This window comes from Argiope bruennichi, chromosome X2 (assembly GCF_947563725.1).
Source record: "Argiope bruennichi chromosome X2, qqArgBrue1.1, whole genome shotgun sequence".
Taxonomy (NCBI): Eukaryota; Metazoa; Arthropoda; class Arachnida; order Araneae; family Araneidae; genus Argiope; species Argiope bruennichi.
Window position 1 is genome coordinate 131417384 of NC_079163.1, and position 27770 is coordinate 131445153.

General features: G+C 28.9%; 1 protein-coding gene across 3 annotated transcripts in view; it reads right to left on the minus strand.

Annotated features, from left to right (window-relative positions):
* LOC129959928 (protein phosphatase 1 regulatory subunit 12A-like) overlaps positions 1–27770 on the minus strand; it is a 132267-nt gene that overhangs the window by 2601 nt on the left and 101896 nt on the right. For 2 of the 3 annotated variants that reach the window (XM_056072831.1, XM_056072833.1), the window contains exons 17-21: positions 7742–7888; positions 6980–7081; positions 6092–6133; positions 5201–5251; positions 249–335 (exon numbers count right to left, since the gene is read on the minus strand). In XM_056072831.1, coding sequence (XP_055928806.1) covers positions 249–335; positions 5201–5251; positions 6092–6133; positions 6980–7081; positions 7742–7888 — 429 coding nt within the window. The remainder of the gene's footprint in view (positions 1–248; positions 336–5200; positions 5252–6091; positions 6134–6979; positions 7082–7741; positions 7889–27770) is intronic. The other variant, XM_056072832.1, reaches the window with a different exon arrangement.

Below are 27770 nucleotides of genomic sequence, written 5' to 3' on the forward strand. Positions count from 1 at the left end.
AATTCAATAAATATTATCAATGTTTCAATACTAAAACATTTATAAGTTTCAACAAAATTTTAAAAATAATGTTACAGGAGGAACAGGCAGATAATTTTTTAAAGAGAACAAATTTCATAGTTAGCCAAGCAATTAAACAGAAGGTTAAAAACAAATATAATACACAAGGATGTTATGTTAAAAAGGACTCAAACATTCATATACTGTATGATGCACATATACTGTATTCCTAAAAAAAGTAATTTTACCTATTTGGATAATTTGCACACCACTCGTGACAATGCTCGATTTTCGGCTTTAAGCTTTTCATTTTCAGTCTTTAATTTCGAAATATTCTGCAAGAGAATTATTGTGCAAAATTTGGTGCAATACTAGAAAAGAAATAACGATAATGGAAAACACCATATAATGATAATTCCATTTTTGTTTCATGTAGTACTACTAAGAAAACTACATCAAAGGAATTTTTTTTTTCAGACGAAGAGAATGCAGGCAACTGCAAATTGAGTTTGAAGCCATAAGCGTCCTTTATGCATTATGCTCTGACATAAGACAAAACTAGGAGATTCAACAAGCAAAGCATTAAAGCCAAAGTAAAATTCTACTAAAAAGTATCCAGTTCTCGATTTTCATACAATTATTTTGCAGGTGCATTAGTAAATTCACAGAGCTAGCAACTGACATCAAAGCATGAAAAATATATTTAAACATTGCTTGTATCATTCTGAGTTTAGCAGAACTACTGTCACTTCACTGAACAGTAGCTTAAAAGGCACTTAAAAATACTATAATTAAAACAAAAGCACATTAAAGATTTTTTTGTGAAATGATGCGAGCGAAAATAACTGAATTTTGAAATTTTTCGTGCAATTTGAAGGGCACGACTGATTTGGTAGATTACGTGCAATAAAAATAGCAAGCATATTATTTCTGAAGTATGAAATGAAGACCAAAGTTATTTCAGTACTTTAAATCAATTAATACTGTTTGCAAAACAGAAAATCTCTACAGAGCTGAATATATTCAAACAGTAACCAAGGCGAATCATTTATTCGATAATCTGACCAAAGACAAACGTTCCGATTTCGACAATATCAGATTTGAGAGCTATTCTATACATAATACACCCAATTTTAATATTCAATTAAACACAAAATTCTACATGTATTACAACAAATGTACATGTAGTTAAGTTTGCTATAAAACAAAATTTACAACCACAACAATAAAAATAAAACTTTAAATCTGCAGAGATTTTAATGTTAAAAAGCAACTACAATATACAAATTATTAAGCATTCATACACTCTGCTTTACTATTTATCTCTATATTAACATCAGTTTTAAAAGTACCAGGAAAATTAGAAAACGTTATGACGGACTTAATTACAATGGGTCTTTCCAATTATAAACCATATTAAGTATATAAATATCGACCAAAACAAAAATTTAAAAATTTCTTGAAAATTATAAAAATTTTTTAGATATTATACATAAATAACATTATGTATCAAAAGCTGCAAATTAGAATGAGCATCATATTTTGGTTTTTTCAGAGAAAAATTTCAAGTTTGAGCATATGGAAGATCTAAAGCTCATTTTATACATCAATAATGAGAAACCGAATGGTACATTTATCCTCATACAGAACCGAAAATCCCAGAATATAGGATGTGTATACAAAACAAAGGTCTCTGGAAAGTGCCCAACAAAAACTTGGTTTTTTCCCCCCCATACAATTCATGTAATAAGTAATTTTTTAAAAACATAATATTTATAAGATAATATATTAATACTTCCTATGTAATTTTTTTTTGTAAATGGAAATTAAGTTTATAGTAATGGTAATATTACTATGAGGAGGATAACTATAGTTTATAGTAATGTTAATACTCGTCCCCCCCCCATTCACTCTGTTTCTAAGATTTCATATCCATTCAAATCTAATGCTTGTAAAATAATTATTCGAAAAAAAAGTAAATTAACCACCAACATACAGTAAATTATGTAACCAAGTTTGAACTTATTGTGGAATTTTTTTTAAAAATCAAATATAAAATTTGTTTGAAACAAAAAACGAACAAAGCATATATTTAAAGTCGTTGATGATTTGTTTCAAATAAATCTTTTCGGAAATTATATTTAATATTTTCAATAAAAAAATATATCAAATGCAATTTTCAGATATAATTACAAAAGAGTAATCATGTAAGTTAAATAGTTCATAATAAAAGTTATTTAAAAACGGTATGAATTTTTCATACAAAACGAGGTAAAATAATATCTAGTTAATAACGTCTTTGTTCAAATAAAACTGTTCTCACATTTCTCAATCGTGCTTGGTGTAGTTTGTTTTCAATCAATGAAAATAATAATCTGGTAATTGCAATAACATGCAGAGAATAGGGAAAATGTGATTAATTAAGTATTGTTGAAAATAGTTTCATTAAAATGATAAAGACATAAAATAGCATAAATACCTTTACGTCTTTTCCAAACATTTTTCCTCTGTTATACTTAAACGATATTAATCATTCAAAGAATCCTAATACTAATTGATATGGTTAACTTTCATTATATACAGACATATTTAAAATATTAACACCAGACTGAATTAAAAACTCAACAACATAGAAAAACTTAATATTAATCATACAAATGAATTGTATATTCTGAATGCATATCATATATTGTCAATCAAAAACTAGAGCTCATATTTATGGTCCAATCTAAAATCTAATATTTTTAATGAAAAACTAATTATTATGAGCATATCACTGCTTGGATGATTGAGACTTAATGAAAGAGTCCGCCAATCAGTACCAAATAAGTGACGAAAAGTAACAATATTTATTCATCAAATTGTTTTAATAAGACTAAGTACATTAAATTTTACACATAACTTACATTTAAAGAATTAAATTTAAAAGCTCTTAGAAATTCTCGTCATTATTTTTTTCCTAACATTTAAAATGTACTCAATACATTTTGTTACACATGCCCTGTCAACAAAATTTAAAACGCAAAGTAATTTTTTTTTTCTTGAGAGTTAAAGAAATTAATAAAAATCGTTTGCTAAAATTCACAACTAAAAGTTTTTTTTTTTAAAGAAATCTAATTCATGCCTCAATCAAACTCTAAAAAAAGATTTTCCCCCTTAAATATTCACAAATAGCTAACAGAATATACAAACAACATCACTGAATGAATTGAAATTCTTATATCATGAAAAAAGTAGAAAAAGCGGTGAAAAGCCAAAACGAATATTCAGTGAGAAAGTTAATTCATAAAACAATATTTTCAGTATGACAGCATAGTTCTAAAGACAAAGTGATTAGTGGTAAAACACTTAATCCAACAAATTGTAATTCTCTTATTAAAGATATGTTCATTAAATCTTGTAAAAACAATTTCAAAATAATTAATCACTGATCATTTTTTACAACCTATTCAAAGTAAAGTACTCATATCAATTAAAACCAAATGCAAAAAGTAGCTAGAGACAGTTGACAACCAAAATTCATCAAAGAGGAAATAGAAAATTTCTGTTTAATAGAATCCAATATTAATAACGAATTTCTAATTAAGTGTTTAATACAGGGGCTCAAGATGCTGCAGAACTAGGTGATGGATTTTAGAGTCTTGATTAATAGAAAGAAATTGAATTCCGAGTAATTTAACATTGATTAGCACAGCAAGATAAAGATTCAATGGTGACATATATAAAAGATTTTCACAACAAGCACATATTTACTGTTGCACATTTTCAGGCACACTAACTTTTAGCAGGACATCGAATTATGGATAAATGATAGGATTTTGTGGTACAGGAATCAATTATATTTGCACCTAATCTTTCATAAAACTCGCCGTTCTTGCAGACATAATAAAACAATTCGATTAAATAAACTTCACTTTTATATTGACATTGGATGAAAATTTCTCTATAGAGACAAGTTCTAGCATTAGATCCATTTCTTCTTCTGAGTGAAGATTATTTTTCCCAGTGATTACTGATCTTAATGCTGGAAACAGTGATTACAGAAAGTAAAGGCGGTAGATCTAAAGGGGAAAAAAATCTTTTCCAATAGATTATATCAATTCTTTTTTCAATAGATTGTATCATCTCCTTCCCCTGCCCCACTTGAATGGATTAAGCCAATGTTTTCTGAGAGAATTCTTCAGAAATGCCTTCTCTATTTTCAATGTACTTTTAAATCCTTTCTCAAACTAAATATATTTAAAAATCAGATAAGACGAAATAAATACATCAAGCATTGCAAATAACTTAAATTTTGTGTTTTTTATTTGAGTACTTGAACTTGTGGATTCCGTGAAACATGACATATTTCATCATCTTTTAGAATACTTAATATGCTTGTGGATCAGATAATATAAATAATTTTATCTGTTTCAACAGATTTCTTTTTCAGAAAGTTAGGAAATTGAATAATTTGCTTAGCGTTTAATTGTTTTCTAAGGAAAGCTACTCTGAGGAAGAGTTTAACATTTTTAAACTACATTTTTTGATGAAAAATTCTAGTAAGTGCAAATATTCTACATTGGTTTTAATAAATCCTTTAAAGAAAAATCTCCAATGAAGATTTTTTTTAAAAGCGATAATAAAATGAAATATTTTTCAAAATAATATTTAAATAATATCAATTTTAAGAAAAAAGATATTCATGTGTCAGAGAAAAATGTTAAGGTGAGGGTGGCTCATCTAAAAAGTATAAGAAAATCGCAACAAAGGAATAAGATAGAATAAAATGTTATCGGATTCAGGAGCGAAAAGAAAATAGAATTGTGATTAAAAACTGGAACTACTCAATAAAAATCATTTCTATAGAACAAAATGAAGTTATATTGAAACATGAAATTATTAAAAAAATACTCAGAAGTATAAGAAGAATGGAAATAGAGAATCTGTAATTTCATGCAAAATTCAAAGCAAAAATTACTGACTGGCCACGCAATAAAAGTATTCAGGAAAGCATATTTTACAAAAAATATATATCATTAGTTTTATATAATAATCTTTATACAAGCTGCAGTTCTTTTTCAAAAGACTTAATCAAACCAGGCAGAATCAGATGACACCCACATATATATAAATAATAAAACAATACATGCATGAGAAAATCTGAAAACATTAAAATAATGAAAAACATATTAAAGAAATAAAAATTATAAAAAATTACCTTAATTTCTTCTTCCATTTCTGACAATTTCCGTTCTAGACTTCTTCTTTCCTATTACATAAAATGACATGAAAAATATTAAATTGTTTTAAAACATATCTTAACGCCCACAATATAAAAGGGTTGTAAAAATCTGGAAATTCACATGAACAGAAACTTAATATACTAAAAGTCAATAAACAAATAAAAAAACTTTGAATAAAGTATGTAGACTCAACACAAATAAAAAAAAACAATTAGAGAAATCAAAAGCAAGAAAGGCACATCATAAGCTTATTTATCGAATATCTAACAGTTTAAGATTCACACAGAAATATTACTTAATGCACAAAATAAAATGTAATATTCCGTAAAAAACAATGAGAAATATCTTTAGTTTTTGCAAAAATTTTAAATAAAAATCATTTGCAGGGAATGCATTGTTACTTGCATGAAAATCATCAAATGTAATTACAAAAATTGCTATTCTAAAAACCTTCATTTTTCATTAGATTAAATTTTATTTTCTGAAATGCTTTAAAATCCAAAAAAGCGGCAATATAAATTACATTTCCATATGTATTGAAGAAAATAATCCTTTACCTGTGAGATTATTCGTCAGGAATTAAATTTTTTTCTGTAAAATAAGCAGTTTTTCAAAATCACTGCTTAAAGTGAAATCAAGAATAATTTCAATTTGGTAATTTTAGACAATTTATTGAAAACACAAATTGGAAAAGTTTCAATATTTCCCTTCAAAAAATTAAGTGAGAAAGTACGTGCACACTGAAAGTTAAGGTGCATATTTCATTTACGATTGTACAAAATTTTTGAAAGTAAATATTAATGAACACAAACCTTTTAAACTACCAATTAATAATATGTTATTAACTAATAAAAAAACAAACATACCTTCTTCTCAGCTTCACTAACAGAATTTTTCATGTTACTGCTCTGTAAATTTTAAGAAAATATACATTAAAAATTATGTAAAACATAAAAGCTATATCTAAATCAGTATTTATTAAATTCAACATGTAAAATTGTCATAGGGAAAACAAAACATATTTAGACAGAAATTTTTAAAATCCATATATTTAGTTATATATAAACAAACAATTGAAATCATTGATTGAATTTCTTAAAAGAATTATGTCATGTGTTTAAAAACACGTAGTCTTTTAAAAATATACAGGAAAACTCTAAACCACAGCAAAACATTTTTAATACTAGATTTCGATTTTTTAAAAATATAATTTTACCTACTAATAAATGCAATTACCAATAAACAAGGAAAAAGAAAGGAAAAGGAGCAACAATTTAACACTACTTGAAATAATAGTATATTAAAGGAATGTTTATATTTACATAAGAAAAAACAATGGAACTTTAATTATTGGCAAAAATTTAGCAAGGCAAAATTTTCATATTATGGGGAGGGGGTACTGATCACTTCTCATGCGCTTTAATTGTTAAAAAAAAAAAAAAAAAAAAAAAAAAACTGTAATTAAAATTGAACATCTCAAATCTTTAAAGAAAAGTAATACTTTCATAAAACTAATATTTTAACCTACCCTCCAAGATAAATCATCCAAGACAAAATAGTTATATAATTCATCAGAAATGTGGCAATAAAATCAGTTATTCTATAATATTTCTCTTAAATTAGGAAAATATTCCAGGAGTTTACATTGCCGAAAACAACAAATAAAGAAAAGAAGTTTAGCATATTTAAAAGAATTTGTAAATCAATATATGCTCAAAGTTTAAATATCGAGAAATGGATTAACATTTTTCTACCTGCAATTTCTGCAACTGCTTCTTAGTTCTTTCCAGTTCATCTTCTGTTTTTCTTAACGTCTCTTTTAATCTTTCATTTTCTTTCTTCAGTTCTTCGTAAAGCTAGAAGAATATAACAAAAACATTACATCTCTTACATAAGTATATCGAAAATGCATTAAATAGCCAATAAGAACATAATTCAAATCTATAATCGCCTTTTAAAAATATAAAACTATTAACAGATAAAAAAAATTCATAGGGAATAAAAGGATTGCTGAAATAATTAATAGGAAGGAAAATAACCACTTTTTTTCAAGAAAGGGGCATGGCATTATAATTTAATAATATTCTTAAGAAAGAAATTAGTTTAGAAAATAAATTAATTAGAATATTTAAAAATAAAAATAAAAGTTCTATACTTCTTACTGGAATTTTGATAAAATAGATCAGCAATTTTCTTTTAAATGAGCAAAAAAAGCAAATTAATAGCTTTAAATGCATAAATTTAGAATCTATAAAATAAAGATGACTTAAAATTATTCAGTAAAATTGATTTTAAAATATTCCGAAAATGCTCAGAATTATAATATTTTTAATAAAAGTTTATCTTCTGACAGCAGTCTCAAATACTTCTTCAATGAAAAATATGTATATTTTTACACAGACTACATCACAATTATATATAAATTAAACATAAAAAAATGCTTAAACCAAATAAATAACAAAGACCTAAATTATGCTGCATAATATCTCACTTATATTTAGCATAACATACTATACCTTCTTATAATCTTTATTTTCGTCTTCACTTAAACTAGCTTTGGATCCATAACGTGAAGATGTATCACTTCTATATGATGCTTCGGACGAACTGTCCGGAATCGAAGTTGACGATCCATATCTCTGTCGTGGTCGATCAGTGTGTCCCTGTAAAAATCACAAATAATATTTTTTTTAAAAAAACTGTTTTTGTCATATATTACAATAATGGCTAACCTTAAAGTGAACATCATATAATTTAATCACAAATTTTTACTAGAAATAACACATGCTAATGTTGTATTCAAGGATTATTACATTTAGAAGATGCTTCAAAATATTAGCAGTTTATTTTTGCTTTAATAATACAGAATAAATATACTAAATGTTAATAGAAAATCTCCAAATAATCATGCACATATTTAATTTCATTTACTAACACAAATTGATAAAGTGCCAATTCACATCAATACAGTAAAAAAAATATGGAAGGAGGGAACAATAGCATGAAAAATCCATGAGCATCCATGAAAATTAAACACAAAAAGTATTACTTAAGACAGTGGAATAGGAAAATTTGTTAAAAAATGTGTATTTCAAAATGTAAAAAACAGCACAGCATATTTCAACAAATAAATAATTTTTCTCACTATCTCAGGCACACCTACATCTCAATTTGTATAAATTATTCATTTGTTTAATTATTTTTTTAAATTGCAAGAAATTTTTTTAACTAATTCAACATTTACAAAAAATTATAAATAAGGCAAAAATTCTAAAAAATAAATTAAGCAAAAAAGCACTTCAAAGAGGCAAAATAAAATAAATACAACTTATGTATAATAAAAATAAATATTCTTAGCGATCCTAATATTTCAAAGAAATATATATTTTTTATTCATAGCCACAAGATTAGAGAAAAGTTTCTTTATAAACTGATAACAAAATTTCTAATTATACAAAAGGTTCTAAAGAGACTTATTGTGGATAGATTTGACAATCGTGAATCATAATGAAAAGAACAAGATGACATTTGAGTAGAAGCACCACTCTCCAAATTTCCATGCTATATCAGCATGAACAGGCAATCAAATTCTCACATGACTATCAAATATAAAGAATTGTATTTCCCATTAAGATAAACAATTCCTTAGTAAAAAAAATCAATTAAACAATGTAAAACATGTTTTTAGCATGTTTTTCGTGCACATAACATTTTTTACAGATGGTAACTGATATTAATATAAAAGAACTGTTCTTAAATAAAGTATAATCAAGAACGACAATGCTACATGCAATAACATGAAAAAAAAACATCACTATATACAAAATACACATACATTACGCGATTGCAAGTTATTAATAATACTGAAGAGCAAACTAAACGCATAAAAATTTTTAGTAGGAAGCTAAATTCAAACAATGATAAGTGTATAAAAAGACTATGATTGATGAGAAACTAGACCGCAACTAACATTTAAAACAGTTGTCAATAAATTTAATCGAATAAAAATATTAATTCAACATTATACGTTTAACAGCAAAAACTTACTTCATATAACGATGACAGATCTGAGCTACCATCAGATCTCAAAGAACTGGCGGACTTACTACTAGATAGTCTGTAACCTGCTCTTTCAGGAGAATAATCGCTGCGACGCGAATCACTTGTCAAAGTTTTATATGAACTATAAGCAGGACGAGCTTCACGAGTGGTCCCAGATGATATAGAACTTCTGGGACTAGAATTGGGAGATAGATAAGACGAAGAGTATGATGGAGTTAACCCATATGGTCCACCACTAGTTCTCCGAGGAGAGTAGGAGGATGGTAAATAACTAGATGATGCTCCTAGTCTTCGAGTACCGCCAGTGTAAGATGAATAGCCAGAGCCATATCGTCCATAGCTACCATAAGACATCTCACGCAAAAAGCAAATAAAAAAAACTTAATGGCAAATATATATATATATATGAACGATGGAATGAAAGATGGGGGGAAAAAAAGACTGTAACAGATAGTTGAAAAACTATTTTGGGTTCAGAGATAAATATAATCAGTAATCTATTCGAAGGGTTCTCGGATCGTTGTCATGATATTGGCGGCTCCCAAGAAAATTGAACAATTATTTTTTCATATGATGCTTTTCGTTTTTGAAATCCAAGCAGATAGAGTAAATGTAAATTAGTTGATAAATTATGCACTGCGTCGTTAAAGAAAATCGTAAAACGGTTGCACCAAGCAGAGGTAGACAGAAATCCCGAGCTAAGGGTTGTAGTTATTTCCGAACTCGCGCAAACTGACGCCAACGCGGCTAAGTAAACCTTCGCCAATGATGTACGCAGAGGAAAAGAGCGTCATAACTAAGGAACTTCTAAGACATATATATGAAAGAAGTGGGACTGTGATCTTAATATACACTCACTTACTTTGGATGCATGCGAATAAAAGAGCATTTCATGAACGCTACATTTTCAAATAAGCCAAAAATAGATCCCCCCCAATTAAAAATTGATATATTTTTAATTTTTTTATCACACAAACAATTGCATCAAACTGTAATGATTCAATAAAGTGGATAATTATCATCATGGTAAACAAAATTAATTGTATAGATTTCGATAACCCAATTTAATATTTAAGAAATATTGTTAAAAATTAACATATTAACAGGAAAATAATTTTCCTACAATTAAACTATTTAACCACAAAATATAATAATTAAATTATTTAAAACATTAAATAAATATTTTATAAATTTAATATTAATAATTTAATTAATCGTATGTTATTAATAAAACTTTTATTTCTTAATATATCAATAATTAATTATAAAATAAAAAACGTTTACAAGCAGGATACATACAGGTTTTTACGTGCAGGATACGAAACTGTACTATTTGTTCAACTAGATTGCGTCGCTCTCAAATTGAACAAAACATTGAATAGAACAAAAAAGTTTTATAATTTTATAAATATAAAAAATTTGCCTCGTGAAAACATTTTGCTTGCAAAAAACAATTCATACAAAGAATGACCCGGACAGTATGCGCTTTCCAAATAACCGGGAATCAAAAGTTGAAATCTAATCTACTATTTAAAAATAGAGCAAATTACAATAAAGAATGAAATATTAAAATATTATTTACACTTCATTAAAACATATATGTAATCAATTGTTATAATCCATTACAAGGCATAAGTTTATTTTTATACTTTGCATTTTTCTATATATTTGAATTTAATCTTGTTTTAACCCATTATTTACTATTATCTCTTTTTGGGGACACTCGACTCTTTTTAATTATTTCACATAAGCAATAAAACTTTCAGCTTTATTTGTTCTACCTTAATGTTGAACTGACTGCTATAAAAGTTAAAAACACAAAAATATTTTCTCTAGTAAAAAGCAAATTAAAATAAAAAATTTCAAAAAAAAAAAAATCCCCCCCCCTTATATTTCACTCATGTTATCAAGATGTATATATTAAAAAAATAAATTGAATTTTTAAACATAATGAGTTAAAACAATTTTTCGCATTTCCTAATAAACAATTTGCTTCAATTAATTACAGACTCAGTGATAATATCACTGCCACCACTTTAGCACAAAAGACTGACGAGCGGGTGATATATATACAGGGTGCCTCAAAAACCTTGACCGCGGCTTTTATTCGTTAAATATTGATCATAGACATATACTGTAAATTACAAAGTTGCGTAAAAAAATGTGCAAAATGTTATGAAATCGATTAAAATTTTCAGGGGATTAAACTTTAAAAAATACAAAATTTAAATTTTTATACGGACCCCGTACAAAAAAATTGAGTAAAATGTGCTCAATCCTCTAATAAGGTGATGTACAAAATTTCAGCATTTTATCAAAAAAAAGTCTCAAAGATATGAAACTACATAAATGCCGATTTAAACCACTTTCCGATGCCTGGATATGAGAAGAGGAAAAATTATTCCGGATGTTCGTGTTTTAGGGGTCGTAAACAAATTAACGAAGAAAGTAATGATTGAATAAATAAATAATAATTTTGTTATTTATTGGTTCAAAAGTATTAAAAATTAGTAGAAATAATAAATTAAAGGAAAGATTACATAAGTTTTTTAACAAGTTCATTGACTGTGCTGTTTTTTTCTGTAATTCATGATATAAAATTTTAAAGTATTTTTCAGGAAGCATAGATTTTTAAATTTGTATTTAAAACTAAAGACATGAATCATATTTTATTTCCTTATGATGCATTCGTGCGTCGCGTCTTCTGCACTGAAGCTGTAAACATTTGCATTTTAATTAATTTGTGATTGACCCTTCACCAACTTTGTTATAACATATCTTTGAGAGTTTTCATGATTTTTTTTTTTTTTTTTTTTTTTTTTTGTACAGGGTCATCATAAAAATTTAAATTTTGTATTTTTTAAAGTTTAATCCCCTGAAAATTTTAAACGATTTCATAACATTTTGCACTTTTCTTTTACGCAACTTTGTAATTTACAGTATATATCTATGATCAATATTAAAGAAATAAAAGACGCGATCAGGGTTTTTGAGACACCCTGTATATATATTTTGATTTTTTTTAATGGAGTATAAAGTGAAGATAATTTACGAATAAAGTTGTAAATTGATCGAAACTACAAACAAAATTTGCTGGAAGTACCAATATTGTATTTCAAGAAAACATAAGTAAATAATTTTTCTGAATATGGTATATTTTCAAGCACACAAATCACCCACAAAATAATAATAGCAGATAATAAATATTGCAAAGTGTGTGAGAATACATCGTGCCAGATTAAAAAACAGTAATTTTTTATATTTTATCGCAACTGACTCATAAAATTCAGTAACAGAGCCATAATTTCATAATGCGAAAATACACCCAAAATTATCTACAACGCTATAAGAATCCATAAAACTACAGGGAATATAATAATTGAGATGCAGCGAAAGGAAGGGTAAAGACGGTCATTTACTAGCACTTCAGGCCTTGCCAGAGCACACCTTTTCCTTTATCCCATATATCTAATTCCAAATGGATGGATGGAAATTAGCATTGGAGGTTAGGACCATCCCATATCATTTATAACAGGTTTTCGCCTTTTGAAGTGTCACCATTTAATTGGCGAGGCGAGGAGTGACCGTGAATATCCTGCTTAATACTGAGAATGGGTGAATTATTGAATGACTCAGTTAACCCTCTCGATTCCAGCGGGGCGGTTTGGGGCGGTTTGAGAATTTACCCTATAACATCCACGTGAGGCGGTTTGGGGCGGCTGCTAGCCGTTTTAGGGGAGATGGGTATTAAAAGAGGCTACTCTACTGAACACTCCAGGAGGTCCTCGTTATCTTCGACAATCGCGGCCTTTTCACAGTAGTTTCTCCTGTGCCTTAGGGCGGTAGGGGTTGAGGAGGGATTCAGTAAATAGGTTCTTGGCATACATTTTGTATTTTGAAAGGGTTTTAGTTTCTATTTTCACGTGTTGTTAGCTCAAAATTGGAAAGATTTTATGGCCATTTATAAAAGAAATTTTCCACTGAAGTTCTCTGGTAACGATAAGGATACCGACACGTTGTTTATTTTTCAGACAAGCATCAGAAGCCCTTTTCAGTAGTAAGACTATTGTAATGATATAAAGACAAACCATTGCATTGTCAATGCGGCCTATTCACATCGCAGTTTTCTCACAAAATGGGTAGCGACACTTGTTACTATGGAAGGAAGTCGTTTTACACTCCAAGCATCTTATTCCTTCATCAAAGGGCTGTCGGAAATTCTGAGGCCGTGTACAAACTACCGCTTTTAAAATAGAATTAAAAGACAAAAAAAAAAAAAAAAAAAAAAAAAAAAAGATTGGGAGTATTCTTTATCGCCCTCTTCAAAGAGTGAGATAAGTTATATAAATACTGAGTTCCTTTATAGAATGCCATTCTGAAAATTTCTCTTCAGTTGTGAATTTCTACTCTTTATTTTATGTACTGTGAATCGGGTGTTTGGATTATCAGAGTAATTTTTCTATTGAAACGCTTATTATTTCTTCATTATGAGTAAAAGAAATCGTGAACACACTGAAGAAGAAATTAAAGCAATTTTACTTGATTCTGATGAAAGTGACAGTGATCTATCAGCGAAGATGATGGTTGGCCAAAAAATCATACTTTAGCTGATCTCTCATTTATTCTAAGCAAAGAAGCAGGAGATGAACGAGAGAGCTAGAGATGAGGAGTCAAAAAATTTTATATAATGTACATATTATCAAAAATTTGCAAATGATTCCCTCGTGTGGAAATTTGTGGAAATTTAACATGAAGCTTTCGTTCAAAAATTTATCTTGTCTTAACAATACTATAGAAAACTTCACATAACATTTTAAAATCAGAAATTCAGCTTGAAAAATTCAACATGACAGTTCATACTAAAAAAGTAATATTTATGATTAATGTAATTTTAAATGTGTTAAATCTTCATATTTAGTTTATCAAGAATGTAATGTTTTAGAAAAATGTTCAGGCTGAAAACTGAAGGAATGTATTTTCGAAATATATTTCGCTGAGTAATTTTCCCCCCCAATTTTATTTCATAAATTTTTGTATTTCATTATTAAATGAAGTTTTAAAAATATGTTATCTCATCTATCGAAACAATTCGATAGATGAGATATATAACGTTTGGCGTAATATATTCCCTTGGTAAGAAAAAAATTTTAATAGTTATATTTTAAAAGATTAGTAAAAATGAGTGGCAAAATAAAGATATTTTTGGAATTTATATTTACCCTATATTCTTTTTCGATTATTTAATGTAAAAGCAAGAATGCGTAAGGTTTTGGGGGAAAAAATGTGAAAACTTCTTTAAAAATTTAATTAAAGTTCTAAAATTTTTCTCTTAGTATCACTATCGAAAATACAAAATAATATTTTATATTTAAAAATTCAATAAAGATAATCGTTTATACTAAAAAAAAATGCTAAAGACAATAAAAAAAAATCTAGGCTGAGTGTTGAAAGAACATATTATTTTCGAAACATCTTTCAAAAAGAGCAATAACATTTTTTTTATCCAACGATTGTTTTTATTTCGCTATTAAATGAAGATTTAAAACATTATCTTGTTTATCACTGAAAAGCATTGACATCTATACTATGTAAAAAAATGTACTAATTGCATTGATATATGTATAATGTATGTTTTACATTACTATGTAAAAATTTTTTACATGGTAATATATGACATATTATTTAATTTTGGCAACAAAAAAATGTAAAAGCCTATTGAGAATTAAATGAAACATAAAGATGTTTTTGAAATTGCTAGTAAAGCCAGTTTTTATTTAAATGGTTTGGAAGCCTAACATAAAACTTACAAAAAAAAAACCCCTATTTTCTAAATTATAGAATAAATTTCAAATTTTTTGTAAAAAAAAAAAAATACCCTACAAAGATGATGAGCGAAACACTTCACACTAAAAAATATAAATACATTAGAATAAAACTCTTAAGCTGATGGAAAATGAATCTCGTTGTCGAAAACCGCAAGGCAATTATTCAAGGTAGAGCGTCGACAGTTTTATTACCTCAGAGTGCGGGGGGTAACTGCCCCTCAGCCAGGAAGAGTCCATGTCTTTCAGAGACACGCTGAAAAAGTCTGGATGTTAAAGGGAGTGCCACTTGAAAAGTGCTTGGATGTTAAAGAGTTAAGTAAGGAAGTTACCCATGAAATCATCTTTAACCCCGACGTGAAGATCACTCGCGATAAGTTTTTAAAAAAAGATATCTAGAAAATAGTGCCTAAAACTTTGAATTTAGTTTAACAATGATTTTCTCTTATTCAATACGAAATACGACAATATCAAATAATAGATCTTTTATTACATACACAGTATAAAATATCATAATTGTATATCATTTCACATTTTAATTTTTCTCTAACTGCCAATTTGTCCAGAAGCATTACTTATATTACAGAAGAAACTTACAATATATTCTTGTCAAGAGGTAAAACTCTAATGAAATTAATATTAACATGAAATTCATCATCTGGATATTTAATGCAAAAGTTTCCATAAACAGAAGAGATAAATTTTTTTAATCACCTTAAAATATCTTATCTCAAAACAGTACTTGGGCTATTATTCTTAAACAACCACATAATTCTGAACACTGGTTAAATGATAAGGATAACATCAAAGTATCACTCAAAATATTAAATCCACACTAATGTTTTAAACACACAAATTCAACCAACATGACCCTACTAGTAAAATTTCGCCTTTTACCTATTGAAGATTTTTTTTAAAATGAAACTTGATGTTTCATGTTATAGTATATTATGATCCATACCAAACTCACAATATTCGATTTTTTTCAAAAGACACTACTAGTTCCAGTCGATAATGTGTAGAAAGCTACCAGAGATCGGAACATACACGAACTCAATGTAATTAAACAACAATTTTTGTTTTATTAATTAGCATATCGATTAAAGGTTTTGAAACAAAATTCAATTCAAAGATATCAATTAATTTTAAATACTTTAGGAATATAAAGTTACTTAAAAAGATTCGATTATATTTTGCCCAGATTATTTCGCACTGCCAACTGAGATTGTTAAAGAATGCTTTCTTAAATATTTTTGAAACAAATAAACTTGCTGATTTTTTTTTTTTTATTTCGCAAGTATTTTATACAGCTCATACAGACAAAAAATACAACTCTATTTTGTGGTTGCGCATTGGCAAAAAAACAGATCGAAGTGCCATGATTCGATTCCAGTTCGAGAAACAAGTTAAAACTGTATTTTAAGTAACGTACTTTGTCGTCGTAACTCTTTAAAATCCAGTCTTTAACTCAAAGGAGTAGTTTACTAGTTAAGAATAGGCCCGACACGTTTCTTAATTATTTAAGGCTATAAGGCAAGCATGTCCTACTATTGGCATCGAGACTCAAACCTGAACCTGGTTGAGAAGATCCCCAATTCGAATATAGAAAATTAATTTACGAGAACAAAATCAAAACAAACATTTAATCAGCCTCAAACTCCAGAAGCATTGCAAAATTCATTTGGCAACGTTTCAACCAAGAAGATAAACGACAACTCAGAGTCTGGAAGACGCATGGCCAAACATATCACGCGATTCTTTTAACGCATAGCTAATGCTATCCAGACGTTTCTTGAACCGAAGGCATAGCAGCTTTTTAGAAACAAAGCTGGCAGGCACCGTAAATATCTGGAAGAGCCTCAATTTTTCTGATAGTGGTCGAGCTGTTGAGAGTTCTTCAACTTAAGTCTGAGTGCAAACATAAGTACAGTAGATTAAACTTCATTTATAAATTTTGCAGCGATAAATTGCTTCAAAGTAAACAGAATACTTGCACGTGACAGAAATTAAATAATGTCACTCTGAGAAAGGATTTATCATATGATATCTACTTGCATTCTTTGAAAACATCTGAAAAGAGCAGAAAGGAATTTAAACAAATAGGTTCTTTCAAAATACGTTGCTCCGAAGTCCCTTTTCATTAAAAAAAGTTCATAATCTATTCTCACTCCTCTTACGTAAATCGAAAAGAAGTGGATGTTTCTTAAGAGAGATTTTACAGTGCTTTTAAGAAAAGCTAAAACTCTCTACCTAAATACCATAGAATGGCAACAGCATTTTTTCCCCTTCTGTTAAAAATTTCGAAAGTTTTCAGTAAAAGAGTTATAAAACTGGTGGAAACCGTAATAAAGCAGCAAAAATAGAAAGGAAAGAAAATTAAATTAATACTCAACAGTAACATTTTAGGTATAATTTTATAAAGTTTTAGCTGAACATGATTAGAAAGTATTTAAATAATAAATAAAGTAATTGTAAAATAAACAGCGCTTTCAGTAATTAGTACTATAGAATAGTCTTTCCGTACCGCATTTTACCCACAAGCTTAAACACTCTTTCGAATCAATGTAGCTGCAATAGACGTAAAATGTGAATAAACTAAAAGTGAACAACAAGCAAATTAGATCTTATTTAACCATTGTAATGAAACCAACCATTACTGTTTATATACTCAGAAATGTTTTGGGGACTTTACCCACATGATGGAAAATACTTCTTTCATATAATTTTTGCATACTTCATTCACAACACAGTAAAACTAAAAATTCAGAAAGAAAAAATATTTGAGAAAAATCGAAATTTGACACTTAATTACTATGACCTTTTGTAAGAATACTTTTCACTATGATTTTGCAACAAAAATGGCAGAGAAAGAAATATCGAAAGAATAATAGACGACTTTCTTCTTTTTATATTATTTCCTCGATTAACTTGAACAAAAAAGTTTATTCCCTTTCAACGTAAAGAAGCTTGTAAATTTAAGATCAAAGCTTCTCCGAACGCCGCAAATAACCTTAGTGGAGTTCGGAGAATAATCAGTCAGTGACAACTCAAACTGACATCACAGAAAACAATTTAAACGTCATGCTTTTAACCATGATGCTATTGTATTTAAATGCAATGATAAGTTATTAAGACCAATAATCGGCGTTCGGTGTAGTAAATATCTACGCCTCAAGTGAAAGATGTTTAGTTACATTAAGTTCGTTCTATAGCTGTAAAATAAGTAGAGTATAACAACCTTCCCATGAAGTAGCTCTCAACATGCTCGAGTTGTTACTGACAATAACATATCTTGTGAGCCAAGATCAGATACAATGAATTCAACTCCAACTTCGATTCCGAAACCCCGATCACAGTCTTGCGCTTTAAGAAATGGTTGACAGAAATAAATCATTAAATAATAAGTCGATAATGCAATTTTAATAGGAGATGATCTTGTTTAGTTTCGTCACTTTCGCGGTTACGTTTGATAACAACACAAGGGCTATTTTGAAGCGGACTGCGTAATTTTTAACCATGGTCACTTTCACCGCCTTCCTGTAGGAGAGAATATTCTTGATTAAGATTTGTAGTTGTTATTCTCAATTTACAAGATGACATTTTTGTAAATAATATAGAAGTAGAACCGAACTTCACAATTATTCAATTCAATTAGAATTTTACAGAGAATCACACAAAACACATTAGCGATGAGAGAAATCAGCCCCCCCCCATTATTAACTAAATGTGAACTTTATTAGCTGAACAAGCGTATATCTGAACTGACATTATATGTCTAAACAGACCATTGTACTCGTAGTTATTAAATTCGAATGGCTACGGCTGGACTGAAGGGTTTTTTTTTTTTTTTAATGGCACAAGAACTAGACTTGGATAAACTGAGTTAAGATAGGGCATCATTTCGGCAATAAATAAATAAATAAAATGTAGTCCACGTCTATCTTTCAATACATAGTGTTTAATTTAAAAGAAAACCTTAAAAGGGAGAAAAGATTTAATAATAGTTACCATGATTTGCTAAATGGTTACAAACAACGAAAACGAAATTTTTATATTTGTCAGTACTACAAAGATAACGCTATTTCTTTCCCCCGAAAATATTTATATGCAGAAAGGGGAGAAGGAAACGATTCTATGAGGCCCGATTTATACATTATAAGTGAACTCGGACCTTCGCAGACCGTGAAAAGGGCTTCACTAATCAAGGCGCGGATCAGTTTACGGAAGACATCATAACAACAGATAGCTTAGTCTTCATTTTATGATAGCAGACGAACAGCCGCTTGAGGCAACAAAGTTTTGATAACGATATTATTTGAAGATTCACTTATTTTTCAGCGAAGTCTTCAAACTAACCAAACGTTAAAAATGGTACCAAATTAAGTACAACAATAAAATAAGACGGTTTATAATGAAAGTGAATTACAATAATTTAAAATGAAAATAAAATTTGCATACAATATATACCTATGGTGGCACGTTATGAGAAGATGTATCATCACTTTCCATTGAGATGATGTGTCTACATCTGGGTAAAATTAAAAAATTTTTAAAAAGGAAATATCCCCCCTCTTTTTATAATTTCAGTTATTAGTAAAGCGCGTCTCAAAAGTATATGGACAGGCGATTTTTTGAAGTAACAGTTCAAAAAATGAAGCAATTATCATGAAAAAAATAATAAGCATTTGTAATCATAATATAAGTTTATTACAACAAAGAAATACAGTATAGTTTTTATAGAATATGTGTAAAAAAATAATAATAAAAACTGGCTGTCCCAAAAATATATGGACTTTTCAAATATTTTGTATTTAAATTCAAATTTTTTATCCATTGCTTTTAATTATATTGAAAATTCCATCATGCATGCTTCGAACTAAATTTTGAAGAAAGTGCGGCTCTAAAGAGAACCAACTCTGCTCTACTTGTTGCTTTAATTCCTGAATAGTCGAGAACTGACGACCATGAGCATACATATCCCATGCAAGTACTCCCCAAAGGTTTTCTGGGTCTGGGCTAATAGCTGGCCAGTCTATAACAGTCACTTGATTCTGAGTAAACCAAGCTGTTGTTGAGTGTGAGGTGTGAATCGACGCATTATCCTGTTGGAATTTGCAGTTTCTCCCTCCTAGGATATTTCCATTTGGAAGTAGATTGCTTTTGATAATCTTCAGAAGTCTGTCGGCTATCAAGAAAAGCAATATCGGTTGTTCCGTTGAAGCAGAACGCGCCCCACACCAAGAGAGAACCCCCTCCTTGTTGTCGACTAAAGAACTCACGAGGTTCTCGTCGTAAATCATGCCAGTAGTATGCCCAGCCATCAGGACCATCTAAATTGAATTTTTTTTTCGTCACTGAAGAAAACATTTAACCATTCATCCGTTCAATGCATGCCCAAAGGACACGTGCTTTTCTGTGGTGCAATTTCAGCATACGTGTCCGACGCATTCTACGATATCTATGAAATTTGCTTGACTGTATGCGACGATGAACAGTAGATCTTGAAATTGAAAAAGCTAAAGTCCTCGTAATTTCACGAATAGACTTCTTCTGGGTTGAAACTGCACGCAAAATCTGCACGCAAATCAAGGAATGAAGGAAAGTAATGAATGCTCTAAAGACCGGCCAGAAACTTAGTAGTAATCTTCTACACAGCATCCACAAGATTATTTGAACTTTCAATATACACAACTTCTATAGTTTTATCTTTATCAAAAATCTTAAAAACACGGCATAAATAGATACAAGCAATATCTTTACACATTCTTTGGCGACAAATAAATGTGTACAGAATATTAAAATAAATTTTTCTGAGTTATATATCATTTTTAAGCAATTGACACAGTGTTAATTTAAAAGTTTCCTTTTCTTCTATACGCGATCCTATTTTACATATTTTAAAAAAAGAAAAGTCCCTATTTCAAAGAAACTATTCAATTTATAACTAATATTACATGCATCGAAATAAACACAAAGCTAACATTCAGTGTTCAAATAAAATATTATACTCACAGAACTTATTATTACAGTTCTTATACTTTCGAAGACATTAAAGTAGTACAAAATCTACACCACCGAAGACCTTTGGCTTTGAATATCTTTTGATAAAGGAATAGGTAAAATAGATTGCTATTTTCGATTTCCAATGCATAACAGCGTTATCTCTCCTCGGGCAACATGGCACATAATTGAATCTGGCATTTGCAATTATTATTCTGCTATATCTTAATCAATCCACACACCACTGGAAATAAATTATTGGAGGTCAGAAATGGTGATCTCCCCTTTAATAATTCAACGATTTAATTTAATATTTCATAACTCAACACATTTTTAATCAACATGTTAATGACTTAGTTTAATTTTATTAGGTATATCATAGAAAGGATGGTTAAGATAATAAAATTATTCAGAAATTAACTATAGGTTTTAGTTATTGTTTTCCTTACTCACAAAAAAGCATTTAAGAATTATAAGACATAAAGGGAAAATAATAAGCTACAAAAAATTATAATATTAAAAATTATTATTTTATATGATTTGTCAACATAGCCAATTAAACGAACAATTAATATTCCAAAGCAACTTATAAATTATTCCTTGAAGTATTTAAAAATAATTTTAATATATAAATGCAAGCACACACTGTAGTGATTATATTTCATAATTCATCAAATTTGTATTTTACACAAATTTATTTGGCAGCTAGGCTAATAACAATTTTTAATAGACTTGCTACACACCTCCCTCCGCCCAGTGGCCCTAGGCAGTCACTAAGCCTGCCTAGTCGAAATTCGACATCATTGAGGTACACCATAAAAACACATAAAACATCTGTTTCGTTTGTTATTACATATTTAATAAATTTTACTACATATTATATTTATCAGAACATGCAAATTAACCAGAAATGAACCCAAAACCAATTTAATATAATTTATTTGGTTTTAGCATTATAACAAGAAATTTTTTGCACGCAAATAATTGAATACATAAGTATTTCTAAGGAATAGAAGCAACGGCGTCGCAAGGGTAAACGGCACGCGGGATTTAATATTGATTGCTTCCTTCCTCCAAGTCTCATTTATTAAATCCTAATTTTAAAAAAGAAGAGTATTGCCTCTGAGGTCTCTGGATATCTTATCACTCCTGCAATCCACTGAAAATGCGAAGTGCTACAAAATTCTGGAGAGAAGCACAATTATACATTATTGCAATGAAATACATTCGCTAAATAAATATAATTACAATTCAGTTTTTGATATTTCTCCCACAGAATCAAAACATTCAGAGATCAATTATAAAAAATGTTTTAACAGAAGTTAATGAAAACATTGCAACAAAATTTCAAAGAATACATCAGATCCTCTCCTAAATAGATATAGTCCTTCATCAGGGTTGGGGTGTGTTTTTTGGCGCAATAGCCATTTTTGACTATGCTGCGCCAATCCATCAAGACGGGAAAAGCCATTAACCAGTCTCCCCTCCTTACTATATCACTCTGCAGCTGGGAATCCAGTTATTTTTATGCTGACTTCTAAGTTTCACACTTGAGATGGCTCTGGCTTAGAGTTATTATGTGGAAGTCAATGACAACTTAAGTTGAGAATATGAGGAAAGACAAACAGTTTATATCTGTATCAAATTAAAGTTAAAAATAGGGACGAAATGAATTTCAAAGTAACACATACATTTGATAAGAATTAAGTTTTACGATATAAATTAATATTTGGTGGAATGAAACAATGTATTTCAAACGAAAGCTATTTCATTTCTGAAGCACAGAAACTCATATTCAGTAAGTGACTTACCGACGATGTGGTCGGTAAAATAGCTTTCTACATACAGTCAGCTGGCTTTGCCAATGATAGGAGTAATGTTTGAACATTACAAATATAATCAAGATAAAACATAAAGTGGCCTGATTTTCAATTAAAATACCGTTTTGAAATTTGAAATCGTACAAATTCATATTGACTAAAAAAAAATGACTGAGAAATCAAATATTTTTCATTTTTGATATTTTGCAATATAGTAAACGAACACCGATTCGAATTTTTATTCATTTTTTGAGATATCAATAAAAGCATTTATTTCTGAATTCAAATCCACAAATTAAAAAGTTTTGACTGATTTTAAAAAAGACATTTAAGCTCTTATACCCTATCATATATGAAGAGCCACTTTTAATTTTTTCTTCTAAACTCTTTATTACAAGTTTTAACACATGAATGACCTGCAATAATCTTTTGTACAAACAAATAATTTATATAATAAACGAAAAAACGGATATTTTTTTTTTTTTTTTGTGACAAACAATAGTGAATCGATTTTAGGTTTTTGTCTTCAACGTTTTATAGTCATTTGCATCACTTTGTTGTTCTACTCAAATTTCCCTTATTTATAATCAATTAAAATCCTCATGTTTATGAAATTTTATGCTTCCCATGGCAAGATGTTCGAGGAGGAAAAACAGAAACAAAATGGCGTTGTAACTAGACCGAGGATGGGGAGAGGGGCAGGATAAAATGGATTTAAACAATCTTTAAGAAATTGAAAAAACAATAGAGAATAAGGAATAATAGATACAAAAAGATGTCCGTTTTAGAAGGCAAAATAGTATCAGCAAATAATTTGCATTTGATATTTATTCGAGGTAAATATTAATTAGAACAAAGTACTCTATAATATTAACAATGCGCATTTTTTTAAATGTTTACCTGTATTTTTTTTAAATCTTTTTACTTATGCAATTAGTTTCAGCCATTTGCATCACTATCTATCTGATCCCTTAAAAAGTGCAGTAGAGTGATATCATACAAGTTTTAAGTTTAAATCCAACTCAGTCGATTTGTTTGTTCCGGTAAAAATGTCACGCAAAAACAATGATTTTCTTTTTCGAAAAACAATGTAATCAATTGTTTACACAACTGCGCAGCAAAATTTCGCAAAGGCATAACTTAAGTACATTCATTAACAACCCAAAACAGCAGAACGGTTAACTGTAGCATATCGCTTTTTCCAATCTCCGAACGTCACAGCTAAGTGCTTTAATAATGAAACAGAGAAGCTTAATTGGATGTCGCTCCCTATAATGGCCAAGATCTTGTCTGCTACAAAAGACGGCTAAAGAATACTTACGGTAATTACTTAGAAGCATTTCACGAGAGTTGTACGTATTTTTAACCGAGATCTCGGTCAAAACAATGAAGCAATAAAGATTCAGACACCAAAACATTTAATCAGACAGTTACTGAAAGTTGATGACAAATATGCACGTCAAGCGAAAACTACTGACGTTTAAAAATTACTAACAAATGAAATACAATTGTGGTAAAAAAAATAATTCAGTTAAGCGATTTCCATTATTTTTCATTTGTTAATTTTACATTACATTAAGAAAAGCTTTCCTCCAACAGCGACTTTTGGAGAGAATAGACCCCTCTCCACCCACCCAAAAATTAGAGAATGAAGAAAAGAAAAAAAGTCGCGACTCTTAATATATAAAATGGGCATATGAAGTGTTCACTATGAAAAACGGAAATTCAAAGCAGTTATTCAGAAAGTTTTAATAAAATGCTTCAAATCAAAAAGGCCTTAATAACAATTTCTGCTTAGTGAAACTAAGAAATCACCAAAAGCACGCGCAATCAATATACTCGCGCCTCAAAATTAACCTAACTACTGTAATTTCCTGCGTATAATCCGCAGGTGCTACTTTTAGCTATGACCAAAAAAAAAAAAAAAAAAAGATCAGCAGATAATCCGCCGTATAATCCGCGGATTATACGCAGCGACAGATTATTAGTGACAATTTTCATGTTTTTTAACAGAAAATCCGCGGATTATATACAGAAAAATTACGGTATTCAAAAGTTTAAACATTTTAGTTTGTAAAACAAAAGCATTAACGAAAAAGAATTGATAAATGTTTTAATTATTAACTAAAACTTTCAAATTGCTTAAGCTTTAAAATTGTACATGCTCGTGTAGCTTTAAAATTGTACATTAGTTATGTACAATTTTAAAGCTACACGAGGGTTATTTCGGAACAGATTAGTAATTCTGAGCTGCGGTGGTCATATGACGATGATGACACTTGAACTGGTACCCATCTTCCCAAACTGTCAATCCAAACCAATGGGAATATGTTTGATCCTTCCCATACTTAACGAATACCATGCCCATACACATGGCATATCTTTAATAGAATTGAGTCTCGAGCCTATGGCCCCCTAATCATGAAACCAAGATAATGTCACGAGAGAGACCATCACGGTCCCAAATCGACACATGATCTAGTACCGCTACTCAAACTTCCACACAACATAACACCGTGATGTGATCATATGTTGATGTGAAAGTTTAATAAATTGCTAAATTTTCAGCGTATCCAGAGGATTCTCAAAAGGATCTGTACTCAAATCTATAATCCTCGGAAATTTTGCCAATAGGCCTCAGCGACTCTCATTCTAATCTGGCGAAATATAAAAAAATGGATTGAAAAAAAAAAAACTTGTAAAAGATTTAAAACTGAACTCACAAATCGGAAACTCTTCTCATATCCCAACTTAACAACGAATCTATTTAATTAAGCACCTATCAAAATAACATTGTGTAACAATTTTGAATCCAAATTTTACTACTGTTCGTTATATAACCTCTATAAATGGATCTTGGTAATGCAGCATGAAATTCTAATTTTTAAACTTTATTAGTACTTATGGTTCTTAATTCATGTTTCATGAAATTTTTGATAGCACAAATCACATATTTTGCGTTTTGATTTTTAAATCAAATACATCCAACAACAATAAAGTACAACTAAAATTCTGACTTGATTGCAATCCAGTTGTATCAATAAAAGGCGCCATAAAAAAGAACTAAACAAAAATTTTCATTCATTTCGAGGAATTCTAATCATTAATCTTTCAGCAATATCCAGGTAGTTTGGTGACATATCTTAGAGATATATATATCAAATCTAATAAATATATTACATGAAAAAAATCAGGTTATGAAATTCAATTTCACTAATTTCCAATCAAACATTACTGAGAAATATTTCTTACAAGGATAAAAAATTTCAAATCAAACAATTATTGAACCATCCATTATTACACCAATATTAAAGTTTCAGAAAAATCTCAATTTGGCTGAGTTAGCTAACATAGCAAAGTGACATAAACATTCAGATTTGGCAAACCCACCATCAGCTCTTTGGTAGAATGAGAAAGAAGTGAAAACAAACCATGTGCTCAGTTCTAAAATTAGAAGAATCTTCGTATAATCAGAAGCACGGAAAGGAAGATTCGCCCGAAGATCGCATCGAAGATCATTGCATTCTATTTATAAAAAAAGATATTGGGGGAGTTTCTTTTTAATGCTTGGGTGACTGAAAATACTTATGTTTAACTTTGAAATGACGTTAAGAACAGACAGATTCAGATGAGAAGGGGACACAGAATGTATCGAAAGAAAAAAATATCAATAAGATTTAACTTGTGCTCCTTCCGGAAGAAAAAAGAAAATAAATACTAGCCAGAAACGAGAGGAGATCAAAGCAGAGAATAAAGTACTTGAAACAATTATTATGTCTTTCACGATTAATTATGCTACTAAAATAAACTTTATAAAACCAGTTTCTAAAAATAGATTATTAGTGCATTAAAACGTAGAATTACTCTTATTTTAATTATTTTTTTACTTTGCGTCCTTAATTTAAAATTCATTATTCTAATCATTAAATTAGCTTTCCCAGGAGCTGCCATCAATTAATTAAATTAAATTAATTGATAATTCAGCTCGAAAATTTTTAAAATAGTGCGTAAATCAAACAAAAGTCTAAAACTTTGAAAATTCTAAATACCAGGAATCAGTGAAAATCAATAATTAAAAACCCATCTTAATAAATATGAAACAAATCAAGTAAAATAAAAATGTGCTTAAAAAAACTGATATTTTCTAATAAAAAGCTGGTAACATTTCATGTAAAAAGAGCTTTATTACCAGCTTCGGCAGTAAGGTTTTAAAATAATATTTCTAAAAATAAATATTAATTTTCCTTTTGCTTATGGTACTACCAATCATATTTGTTATTTTGAATATTTTTATGGCAACTTTCAGACATCGTGTCATACACCAAACATGCGAATAAACCGTTGAAATGTTCACTCATCAATAAATTATGTTTAATTGGGGGAAAAAGGGGGGGGATTAAAAAAAGAGCTAAACAAAGTCGTTTTGTGTGTATGTGTTTGTGTAGAGAAACGGTAAAAAAAAAGTCCTAATATTTTTTTAAAGAAATTTAAAAGAGATATGCTTCAAGTAATATCATTTTGAAACCTTTCATATATTTATATAACTAATAAATTTATAACTCAATAACAAATAATGGATTTCTAATGTTTTATTAAATTCATTAATATAGCAAAATTTAATAAAAACTAATAATTTTCATTTACGAAAATCAATAAATTTAGAAATATTTACTATATCTAAAAAGATACATACTAAAAAATTATTTTACTCTACGAATAATACGATTTTACGAATTTTTATGCTATTTTCAAAATAAGATCGAGCAACAAAAAAAATAATTTTCATATTTATAAAAAAAAAATTGAAATCTCTTAAACCTTTCTTAAACAATTGGTACAGA